Raw genomic sequence first — 12,552 nt, 5'->3', positions numbered from 1 at the left:
TTTATAACCACCTGCCACAGACTACGCGCAAAGGGCAGCGGTATTGGATTCGATTCTGTGCCCATTTGTATCCGTCTGACTTTTGCATATATCCGGTATATAATCTCCACAGTGGAGCATATAACTACATTTTCACTTGTCAAAATTCACTAAAAGCACCCAATTCCTCGTGAAATTTGCACCTAATTCAAATAAAAATGAGACATTATCTAAAAAAAAAAACAACCTAGATGCCATCAGTGCCATCCGGGTGGTGTGTGTGGTCAGTTTCTTTTCGCTGTGTAGTCCGTGATACTCTTAATGGACTCATACTCATACTGAATGAATTATGATACCTAAATTACATGTGATTGGGCTGCTCATTGCCAGGTGCACTATGAATATCCACCGGGGACTTGTCTCATTTTACTGTTGCCTAATTTTAGTCCGGGTTATTAGAGTATCGCCCTATTATGGCTGACAGAGTTATATTTAGAGGTCGAGGTGTTATTTCAGACAAACAGTAGGTGAGGGGTTAGGTGTTGATGTATGGAGGTTGCTGTGTTCCGCAGCCCGGTAGGAATTGTAGGACACCCTGTAATGGATATGTTAGTCTGAGCGAGTAGTTCATTCTGAAGGTATCAGGTGATACAACTGAAGTTTCCTGTGTGACTGTGGGTGCCTTTGTACTACTGCTTTCTGTGGGTGCATATCAGGCCGAAATCGCTAGATTTATCAGAAGCCACTATACTATATATATATCATACTATATTGTATAGCTACAAACATACCACATGGTGCTCTAGTGCAGCGAGGACATGTGCCTTGGGAGGCTCTGGTGTCACACACACTCCTGTCCAGTCACCCAGGATAACTCCTTGTCCACAGGCTCTTGTTAGGCTGACGGACTGTGCAAATATAGAGACCAGCTTCTGCTCTGCCAATCGCAGCTGCTGGAGAGTGTGATTGAATGCTCATGCTGTCACTGAGCGCAGCGATCTCAGGGTGCGTGGGTCTGAATGGCATTCCCCAGCCTCCTTCACTGTCAAGGACGGATGCTCAGATTTAGAGGCAGGTCCTCGCACTTTCTGTCCGGAGTCGTGCATTTCAAGAGGGAATGCTTTGTTTATTTTTTTGGTTTGTTTGTTTTTTAGGTCATTTCAGGCAATATTAAAATCAGGATTATTAAAAATATTGATTTTTATTTAACATCATCAGGTACATTGACATTAGGTTGCAACAGTTACTATTAGTTTGATATACAATTTCACATAAACATTTCTGAAACAACCCACAACAAAAAACGCATGTGCCATAAATGAAAATAGAGCTTTTCATACCGCCATATTTAAAAACAGATTAGGTCTGCCAGTGCTATAAGTCCATGGAGAGAGACCATTTTTTTCAAACTAAAAATATGAATTTATAAATATAAATGTATTGATATTGTCAAGCTTTAAATGTAAGAATGAGGTCAGTGAGCCTCTCAAATATATTTGGAGGGTGAGGTGATTTCCATGACAGCAATATTTTTCTAATTAAATAATTTTTATATGTTTTGGGGTCAATCTACCCCAGAATCCCCAAATACAGCTATTTCCGCACTTAAGTTCCAGTTAAAAGCTTCATTCAGCAGCCGAAATACAGATGACAGGAAGTCTGCAATCTTAGGGAATATCCAGAATACGTGAACTACGTTTGCCTAATTTTCTGTGACATCAGTCGCCAGTTTCATTTGTAGGAGGATAAATTTGAGACAGTTTAACTTTACTATAGTGAAGCCTGTGGAGAGTTTTAAACTGGACCGGTGAATGTAGAAAAATGACATTCAGTCTAACTGCAATTTTCTTAAAAAAAAAAAACAAATAAAATAATTTATAAGTAATGCATGGGCAGTTTTTGTTTGTAATTGTTTTAAGCCAAAATCATAATTGAAATTAAAATTTGATCAGCCCTAGGATCTACCTACAGCCTGTGTCGTGGAACCTGACTGATACCTACACCTTTACAGGGATTTCTGACAGGCTGTAGACTCTTATAAGCCTTGGCTAATGACATTGTGACAAGCGGTAGGAAACTCAATAAATAATTAAGTCATTTATACAAAACATTTATCTGACAGTCTCATTACTGGGTCTTGTCCCTTAGGGTAACAGCATAGGGTAACACAGTGAAAGCGAGTTGCACGAGGTCCTAACTTGGGAAAAGTAAAACAAACAAACAAAAACCATACAAACAGATGAACTCATGGGAAGTATAACTTTGTGTCCCGCTTCCTGGAATTTTGCGATTGCTAACATGAAACAGGAGCGATGGGTGAGCTGCATGCTCATGGCCGAGAGGCACGGGTCTCTGGGTTCTAATTTAACTCAAGGAGAAAGTCAGACTTCATTAAAGGCTTGGACTATTTTTGTCACCGACAAATAAAGTTGTCTGAATCCCAGAAGGGGCCTGTGGCTGATCTGGATTGTGGTGGTCTAAAAAGAAGCATGAGGCCCTCTATGGGCTCACCCTCCCCTTTAGGAGCCTTCTCATGAGTCTCATCCCAAAATGAAGCTTCTCTAATTGTTGCAATTTGAGGGCCAGACTCCAAAATTCCAAAACCGGAGTAGAACAATCAGAAATTAGGCACAAGAGATATTTTCAGCTCAGTAAAAATTCTAATCCCCCCCCTCCCTTGTTGTATTGCCTTAGTTTTTGTGAGGTGTAGACTGCAGAAGGGCAGTCTATCCAAGCTGTAATATTTCCAAACAGAAGCCCTTCCTGCCCCCATTTCTGAAATGCGGTATGAAATGAATTCCGCACCACACATAGAAGTTTACCCAGAAAACAACATTCCTCCCTTGCAAGCGTTTGACGTCAATGACGGCACATTTATAGAACACATAAACAGTGGCGAGCTCTCAGACCAGTACTTAGTGATGACATTTCATCATCCGAATGTTTATGCTATACGTTTGCCTCGTTTTTTTTTTTACGTCTGAGGAAGAAAAAAAAGAAGACGGCCCTGTGTCAGCCAGCAACACCGTAAAAGCCTTGAGGGATTGTATTCATGGATCCCCGGGCCAGTGCTTGAATGGGTCAGTGTTTTGGGGTGGGTTAGGAAAGAGAGCGAGGATTTATGGGAAAATGAGCTGGGTTTTTGCGGTCCTGGGTCATTTCCATGGATGGAGTAGCTCACTGCAGAGCGTAGGGCGAGCCTAGAGAGCCTTGGTACCCAGCCTTGTCTGGGAATATGGACGCATCCAGTCTGAATGCCAGTGTCTAATTCTAAGACAGTCGCAGACCCCTTTATTCCAGTTCACTTTGCTGCTTTGGCCTCTGGGCTGAAGGGTTGTGGAGTGTCTACTGGGAAAATCTATTTTGCACCAAAGCTCCAGACAACTTTAGACTTCAACCTCCCCGACTCCCCCTTCCCTCTCCACCCACCCACCCACCCACCCACCCAGTGAAGAACTTCTGGTTTCTTGTTTTCCCAGAGCGTGGAGCTCCCCCTCCGTGCACGCTGCCAAGGCAGGGGGTTCCTGAGGCATATAAATCACACGGGCTATTTACAACCTCGCTCTTTTTAGCCTCCGGTCCGAGTCAACCAGCAGCAGACTGATACAGACACTCTCTCTCTCTCTCTCTCTCTCTTTCTCTTGCATCTTAACCCCCCTTCTTTCTACATCCCTTCTCTCGGTATTGACCTTTTCGGTCTCTGCATCTCCTCTTCCGTTCCTCTCTCCTCTCCGTGCTCAGCTTCTAGCCGCTGTTTAGTGGTGAATACAGTTGAACGAGAGCAGCGGTAGCCTTCTTCATTTGTCTTTCTCTCTCTCTCCGTCTCTTTTTTTATCCCCCCTGTCTCTAACCCCCCTCTCCTCTGTGTGCAGCTAACAAGGAGAGGACGCAGAGCAAATTTGACAGGGCTGCCTACCACACGTTGCTGTGTTCTATTTCTGGAAAGCAATATTCATGCTTTCTCTCTCTCTTTCCATCTCTTCTCTTGCTCTCTCTCTCTCTCTCTCTCTCTTTGTCTCTCACTCATTCTCTCACAGAAGCCGGTGTAGTGTTGCTAAAGAAAAACAACCATGACGTAAGCCACACTGGCTTTCCACTAAACAGACTTTAAAAAGAAGGGATGCGGTGGTTGGCGGTGTTGGTGGGGTGGGGGGCTTGTGAGGGAGAAATCCTGTGAAACTCAAATAATAAATGGCTGCTCTTCACAGCCTGCAGGAGCCGCGTTTGCATTTTTTTTTTTTTTTTTTCTCGCACTCGCACTGGTTCGTGGAAAACTCGAGGGCTTGAAACCCATCAGCGATGTTTGGCCGCTTCCCTTTTCCAAAGCCTTCTCCGCCATCCTCGGGTTAACGTTGTCCACACCACCTGTGGCATGTTGCCAGGTCAAGACACTCTAACATCCAGAAAATTCCAGAAAAAGGCCATGGGTGTGTTTTATGCCCACTGTCTGGCATAATGACCATCCATTGAGGTCCCTGGGTCACATTTATTAATTAACGTCCTTTGGGTCGAGACCAGCACCTACCATCATCCAGAAGCTTGTATTAAAATACAATTAAAATAATAATATATTGTGTAAATAAATGCTGTTGATGTACATGTGGCGTCTAGGCAAAAATGCAATACCAGTAGGTAGCACCAAATATCACATTGAAAATGCGGTTTATATTGTATGTTTTATTTCTATATTCACTGTAAAACTGCACATCGTGCCACATGTCCATTTTAGAACAAAGTCTATGACCAGTGAGATGTTCAGCATTTCTCAACTATCTGGATCTAGTTGTATACAAGTCAAACACAATTAGTACAGCACAACACAAATTCCCAGAGCAGCATCCCATCAGGGCGTGGCCAGTGTTCCCATATACTTTTTCCAGATTGGGAACTAGCAGTGCAGTGGGTGCATGACCGGTATATTAGTGGCAACCATCCATGTCTACTCCAGTGCACCCACACTGCTGAGACATGGCAAGAGAAATGGCGTCAGCAAATTGTGTCACCAGCGTGACATGCCGCTACGCTGTCTCGTTTTTGTCAGGGCGCGGTGGGGAAGCCTCAGGAAAAGAGGAAGGAGATGACGAACGCCTCTTTTCATTCTTTAAAGGAGAACAAAGTCTCCTTGGTTCACAAGCCCCTCCAGTGTTGCGGTGGATGCTGTACTCCGTTCTTCTTGGGACTCTGAGCTGTGTGCTGCTGGAAAGTTACTTCCCGTCTTTCATCAGTGCCCGTCTCTGATGGGGGATAATACTCCGTCCCTCGGTAGTCGCCATGGCTGCGGCATCCGCATATCAGACCGCGCCGGGGGGGAGCGGGGACAGGCTGGGAGCCACCACACTCCGTCCTGAAAATGTGGAAAAGCCCAGAATAGACACATCCACTTTTAAAACGCGCTGCGTGCGCCCGCACCCCCCCCCCCCCCCCCCCCCCCCCTCCCAACCCACCCTCCAGTGCATTATTAATCCAGGGTTATTTATAACCCACTTTTTTCATAGGCAGACTTTGTGTTCTTTCGCTGCTTGTGCCTAATCTCTGCTGGGAGCAAGAGACGTGATGGGTGAGGGCAGGGGGAGGCGAGGGAGGAGGAGGAGTGGGAGGAAGAGGCAAGAGAGCGTGTTGCTGGCTGAGTGGCCGTGGAAAGTGGGCAGCCATCTTGGTGGAGGAGCTGGCGAGGAGGAAGAGCTGTCATGCCTCTAGTCATTTTATTATTTTATTTTTTTTAAGTCACAAGCTCGAGAGCCCTTCTCATCCCTTTTCAGACGTCTGTGTCAGAGTCTTAGTGCTGGCAGCAAGGCTTCATGGGAGAAGTTACTCAAAATAACCCAAGCAACAGTAGGGTGAAAAGCAGCAAAATCCTTGGAGTAGTGCAGACACACACACACACACACACACACATACAGATGCACTGGGTTTCCCTAGTAGCTGACAGCCAGCCCACGTCAACCAGCGAGACAAGGCACTCTGTCAAACTCCGTTCTCCCCTCGGGCCGACTCGAACTCCTCCTGGCTGGCCGCCGCGCTACTTTTACTCCCCTACACGCCTAATTACTCTGATTACTTTATTAGTATAAATCCTCCCTTCCTCCGGATCCCGTCAACATGACTTACGCTCCCCCAGCAGCGCAATATTCCGAGTGCACGCACACACACTCTCACACACGTGCGCGAATGGGGTGGGCACAATTAGGCGACTCTAAGCTCGCAATTGAGTGTGACAGCCACATGACTCCTTATTGGCAAACCATGGCAGTCTGCATAAAAGTGCCGGCAAATGAAACGGGCCATGCGCCCATCAAGTTTATCAGAAAAATAAAAACTCAATCATCGTTCACCTCTTATTGTCATTCTTATTAGTCCAAAGTTGGCACATCTTGTTTGCTATAAACCCGCATACAGGTCCAGACAGAGGGACGTGAGAGAAACCGCAGGCTATTTTCAGCACCTCTTCATGGAGGTAATCACAATAATCCGTGGAGTAAGATATAATCTGATGAGTAAATTGGAGTTCTCCTCCCCTCCTCCCCGGAGCTCTCTTTCGCTCTTGCTTTCGTCTGTCCGTCTATTATTGATTAGTCCTAGTTGGCTTCCTCTTCCGGAAATCTTGCCCACCCTTCCCCCCTGGTTCTGCCTAGACACGTCACACTGGCATTACACAACAAAATCATTTATATTTAATGAGGAGTTACCTTCCTGTCCTTCCTCCTTTACCTCCCCCTCTCTCTCTCTCTCTCTCTCTCTCTTTTTGTTACACTACCAGTCAAAAATTTGGACGCACATACTCATTTATGGGTTTTTACATTATAGAACAAACTTGAAGACCCAGGACAATGAAATAACACACGTGAGGTTATGTAATAAACAATAATAATAAAAAAAACAGTCGAGTTTCTCATCATTCATGCATGTTATTGAGCATCTCATGAAGGGGCTTTTAATGATGACAATAGTGAACAAAGCAGCCATGAAGGTAAAAAGAGACGATACTGAATATTTACATTTTACATTTACATTTAAGGCATTTGGCAGATGCCCTTATCCAGAGCGACTTACAACGTGCTTTCAAGTTACCATCGATGAAGAGATCAATTCCAGTTCACTAGGACCCACAACTATGAATACAATATTTTTATTCACTCTGTTGTAGATTCTGTACACAAGTTCGACAACAAGAAAGTTCCAAGTTAATCTAAATATTCTCTAAAGAGGAAGGCCTTGAACTGTTGTTTGAAAATACTCAGTGACTGAGCTGTTCTGACCTCGAGGGGAACTTCATTCCACCACCGAGGGGCCAAGATGGAGAAGAGTCTAGATGAGTGTCTTCCTTTTACCTTCAGAGATGGAGGGACCAGTCGAGCAGTACTGAAGGCTCGGAGTATACAAGGTGCAGTGCGAGGTGTAATAAGGGCTGTGAGGTAGGATGGTGCTGCTCCATGTTTGGCTTTGTAGGCCAGCATCAGTATTTTGAACCTGATGCGTGCAGCTACTGGGAGCCAGTGGAGGGAACGTGGCAGAGGGGTGGTGTGGGAGAATTTGGAAAGGTTGAAGATCAGTTCATGTTTCTTGCATTGGATTTTTTCAGAAGACCTCCATCTTAGTCTCCATAACTGCCACGGAGTAGGAATGTCCAAACTTTTGACTGGTAGTGTGTATTCTTTGCAGTTTTGTGGTGTTATCTCTCATTTTAGCACCCCATTTTTTGTTGTATGCTCTCAGCTTTTAACAGAATGGCAACTTTGGCTTTTCTTCTGGAAAAATAGCATGATTGTGTTTTATTTTCAGTAGTAGCTGAACTTGGTGATAACATGTTTACTGCAGGGTAATTCTTGCAATTAGTGCAGGGCAGATTGGCTATTGTTGCGGTTGGCTTTAGCATCTCTCCTCGCTTGTGTTCTCTTGGCAGCTGCTCTTCCATTTCCACTTTTTTATTTTTATCACAACAGAAGAAGAAGAAAAAAACAGCCAACCTGTGGAGCTGCTTTGAAACCGCAGCCAATAAAGAACATATTTCTTCTGATCCCAGTGTTTTTTTTTTTACCATAAAATCAGAATGTGTCCTGCAGGTGCTCCATTAGATTACCATTTTGCATTTCGAATACCATTTTATTATATTAGTAAAGTGTCCATTAGCATTATTTTAGTGATGCCTTCTAAGCCCATTCATGGAAAGCACCCTCATTTCTTCGGAGGTGTCTCGAGAAATCTGTGCTAATCTCATTTGGCTCCAATTCGCTCCGCCAGCAGCACGTTGGCCCGATGACCTCGGTTTAGGATGCGCCACTGACGTCAAATGGGTGACACAGTCAATTGCTCTTGGGTAGCTATATTTAGCCCCCTGACTGATCGGGGCAGTAATCTCGTTTCGGTGCGAGGTAAGCTAAATGCTTCCGCCGCAATTCATTTCAGACGTGCGACCATTAGTATGTTGGTAAACGTAAGGGGCTGCTGATATGGAGGGTGTGGGTCATCGATCCAGCCAATAGCATTCTGCACTGACAGAAATACTGCATCTCAAAGAAATTGACATTTGTTTTGTGAATAAATCTTTAACCCTTCAGCTATTCAAATTATTTGAGATATTTCTGATGATATTTATACTAATCCTAAAACATTTTTTCTTACTTTAAATGTGATGTGTAAAGCATGTATGAAGATTTACCTTTTTTTAATGAAATTACTAAATATTTCAGAAGATTTTTGTCAGATGCTCTAATACTATGGATACATCTCCAAAAATAATTGAAATGCTACTATTAACCGCATTCAAATATAGTAGAAAAGGCCTATTAAACTAGTTTGCACAGGAAGATATATTCCATTCTATTAATTATTGAGGATATTTTCTGTACTACACTGATATTTAGAATAATATTAACAATAATCTCTGATTATCCTGGCCAGTACCACTAGAGGGAGCCTGAGTGCCACAAGTTTGAGAACCAAGGCAGCAGTATATGATAAAATAAAAAATCATCCATAGATTTAAACCCACCTTACATGCACTTGGTGCAACAGAATGAGCAACCATTATTGGTTAAAACCGTGGCTTTTTATTGAATCTTAATCACTGACTGGGAGCCTGCACATGAGCTCCACTCTGACATTTTGTCAACAAAACAGATGTATTACAGTTACCACCGCCCCCTTTTTTATATTTTATTAGCACTATGTAAAAATACAGCCAGTGTGCTTTGCATTTTAATGTGGACTTTTCAGTGCCTAAAGAATCCAAAGCCTTGGGTGTCAGTTTCCGAACTTGAGGTGTTTGCATGGTGTTTATTTTAGCACAGAGACCATTAATTTTTGCCTTGCGAGAATGGGCTGTGGGCCGGGCTGCATCATTTATCTTCCACTGTGGCATGTTTTCCCTGCTCAGCACTCACCTGGGGACCAAGAAGAGGGGTGTTAAAAAAAAAAAGTGCAGAGGAGCAGAGGAGAGAAGCAAGGAGAGATGCTGAAGGGTTGAACAAGCAGAGGGTAGAGCCTCTCCAGGCTGTTTTGGGTCAGTTTTACTGACATTGTGACACAGATAGTGGGCTCTGGAGAACCAGGGGACCTGAGGCTGGAGAGACACGCCAGCTCGGAAAGGGGTTACAGTGGCTTTGTGATGGAAGGAGCCAAGACCGTGCCAAATGATTACATATAAAAATATTCAAAACGTTTCTCATCTCCTTCACATTGTTCCAGGTATTTACAACTCAGCCCACACACATATAGGATACAGCAGAATTTAACCAATGGTGACAGTGAGTCAGTGTGTTTTTTTACGCACTTTGGCTAAATCTTAGCCTGCAGCCGAAAAATTTCATCCTCAGGTGCGCCCACACAGACCCTTTTATTGTTCAGAACTCAAATGCAACTGGAAATTCGTTGCCTTTCACCTAGCCTCTGCTAATTTCGTAGCTTTGCTCTACTTGACCCTGACCTTGACCCTGCACTACAAAGTCTAGATTGATCCGTCCCCTTTGTCCTTCTTATAGGAAAGAAACTAAACATCTCTTCACCTGGATTGCCGCACCTGACTTAGACACTGGCCGACATAGATGCGCTCCCTAATCTCAGATTTCCATTTAAATTCAGCCTTCGCAGGAGGGTGGCCAGGATTCGTGCTTTTCCAGGTTGTTGTGCCTGTCTGCTGGCTCACGTCCTGCTACTTAGCCTGTTTTTTTTTTTTATTCTGCTTCTTGACCCAAAGTCCTCTGTCCATCAAAGAAGCAGAGTTTTTTTTTTTTTTTAGTAGATCTGTTTTTTTGAGGGGGTGTGGGCTAATCAGCATCAAGCCCTCTTTACTGGATCCCAGCCCCTGTTGTTACGCAAGAGCCTGCCCCTCGTATCGACGACAGCCGCCCTCCATTATTAGCCAGCTCTGGTCCAGAGCCTGGAGCTTTTGCTCGGCAGCCTGCGAGGTCTAATGGCCACGGGGCGCGATAGGTTTACTGCTTCTAAAAAGCACACAGAGTGGTGTCCAGGTTCCAGTGAAGAAACCGGTTACTATAACATGCAGAGACAGGGACAAATGTCAGTGTAGCATTTACTGACACGACCTTTAACCTCCCCTGGCTCCGACTACAGTGACGCATGTTTGTACATTTTACAACAAGCATACAGTGACATAGGGTTCACCAGGGATAAATGTGAAATAAATAAAATGCATACTTGGCATCATTTCAGGATGCGTCATCATCATCCATTTCCAAGAATTATAAAGGTCAGGACTTTACGCATGCTCTTATACAACAAGAGTCCTCTTTTTCAGCAGACAGAACGGCAGATAAGAATAAATAAATAAATATGCATGTATGGTTTCATATTTTGTTGAATTTTGTTACAACTCTTCTGTAAAGAGTTGTCTTCTACTTGGATTCTTTATGGTGAAAAGTGTGGCATTAAAACGAATCTGTCCCCCCTCCTCAGCAACAGTGGACATGAAGACGTCCCTGCCGGCCGGCATGAAGAGCCCAGTGGGGGGCAGCGGCGAGGCAGGCAGTGTCGGCGGAGGCGGCCCGGTGGACCTGCGCACGGAGCTGCGTCTGAGCGCGCTGAGCGGCGTGGACCCGGCGCTGCGGGAGCAGCAGCTGCAGCACGAGCTGCTCCTCCTCAAGCAGCAGCAGGAGCTGCAGAAGCAGCTGCTCTTCGCCGAGTTCCAGAAGCAGCACGAGGTGCTGACTCGCCAGCATGAGGTCCAGCTGCAGGAGCACTTAAAGGTATCAGTTTGGGCTTGAGTGTGGGACTGTGCTGTAATTTTGTCTTTTTCTTTTTGAGTCTTTTTCGAATCTGTCATCTCCTGTTTGTGTGATCATAAGCAGCAACAACAGGAGATCCTGGCTGCGAAGCGGCAGCAGGAGTTAGAGCAGAAGCGGAAGTTGGAGCAGCAGAGACACGAGGAGCAGGAGAAGCAGAGGCTGGAGCAGCAGCTCATCATGCTGCGCAACAAGGAGAAAGGCAAAGAGAGTACGTCCTCAGACAAGCATCTACATCCTGCACATTTTGTTTCTTTGTGTGTGTGTGTGTGTGTGTGTGTGTGTGTGTCTGTATATTTCTGAAAGCCCCATTAAAACAGATACAAAGTAATATGTTACAGTTTGTAAAGATGTTCCTCTTTACAAATCTTCCTGTCTGCAAATAATCTCAGTATCAAGAGTCAGAGAGACCATCTGAAGGCAAACGTAGTGACAACTTGACATCAAATACTTGATATTCAAACACTAAGCAAATATTTCCTGTCAAAAGTTTTGACACAGCTGGGTCCTTGTATTTCTGACTTTTTTTACATTTCACATCCACATTATTAAACAACACATGTGAGGTATTGTAGTTTAACGCTCTTGGCTTCTCTCAAACACTTGCAGTTAGACAATGGGGATGGTATTCAGACAGTCCTAAAAGACTTGTTTAAATGAGCATCTCGTCCTCATGTTTCCTAAGAAGATGAAAATAGTATGCAAAGCAGTTATGCCAGGAAAGGGAAGTAGCTGATTCATGAAACATACTAAGCTTCCTGTATTCCTGTGTGTCCACACTTTTGCCTGGTATGGTTTAAAAAAATAGTTTGCAGTTGTCAGCTGCAAACTAAAATATGATAATTTGTGTCATGAGTGAAAATTTGTTGAACATTAATGCCATCGTGAGCGCTCCTTCATGTTTGTTTCCCCTGACAGGTGCCATTGCCAGCACAGAGGTCAAGCTCAAGCTCCAAGAGTTCCTTCTGAGCAAGAAAGATCCCACTCCTGGTGGACTCAACCATTCCTTCCCTCAGAAGTGCTGGTTAGTTGTAAAAAACAATCGCAGAGCCTGGTGAAATCATCAAACGTCATTTTAAAGGCCAGTTGTAGGACCATATCACCAAATCATCCAATCATAAATCCTTCATGAATCCTTATCAACTGCAATGTGCTTTAAAGGCCAATCCAGTCCAAAGACCAATCAGAAACCCCATAAAAAATAACACTATTTATAGACAATCAGAGAGCCCCATCAGATAAATGGAATGTCATTTAAAGACCAATCAAAGAGCTTTATCACACAAGCAAATACAGACCAGTCATGAAGAATGTTGTCTGTCATATCCTGTGGTGT

The 12,552-nt window shown here is 44.2% G+C and overlaps 1 protein-coding gene across 7 annotated transcripts in view; it reads left to right on the top strand.

Moving 5' to 3' along the window:
• Nucleotides 1-12,552, top strand: part of LOC114793568 (histone deacetylase 5-like) — a 50,288-nt gene that overhangs the window by 16,863 nt on the left and 20,873 nt on the right. For 5 of the 7 annotated variants that reach the window (XM_028985507.1, XM_028985508.1, XM_028985510.1 and 2 more), the window contains 3 exons: nt 10,891-11,180; nt 11,280-11,427; nt 12,135-12,240. In XM_028985507.1, the coding sequence (XP_028841340.1) occupies nt 10,891-11,180; nt 11,280-11,427; nt 12,135-12,240 (544 nt within the window). The remainder of the gene's footprint in view (nt 1-10,890; nt 11,181-11,279; nt 11,428-12,134; nt 12,241-12,552) is intronic. The other 2 variants (XM_028985506.1, XM_028985504.1) reach the window with 1 other exon arrangement.

The sequence above is a fragment of the Denticeps clupeoides genome, chromosome 7 (genome assembly GCF_900700375.1).
Source record: "Denticeps clupeoides chromosome 7, fDenClu1.1, whole genome shotgun sequence".
In the NCBI taxonomy this organism is placed as follows: Eukaryota; Metazoa; Chordata; class Actinopteri; order Clupeiformes; family Denticipitidae; genus Denticeps; species Denticeps clupeoides.
Note: the sequence above shows the minus strand (reverse complement) of the source record. Positions and strands in the feature narration are given on the sequence as shown.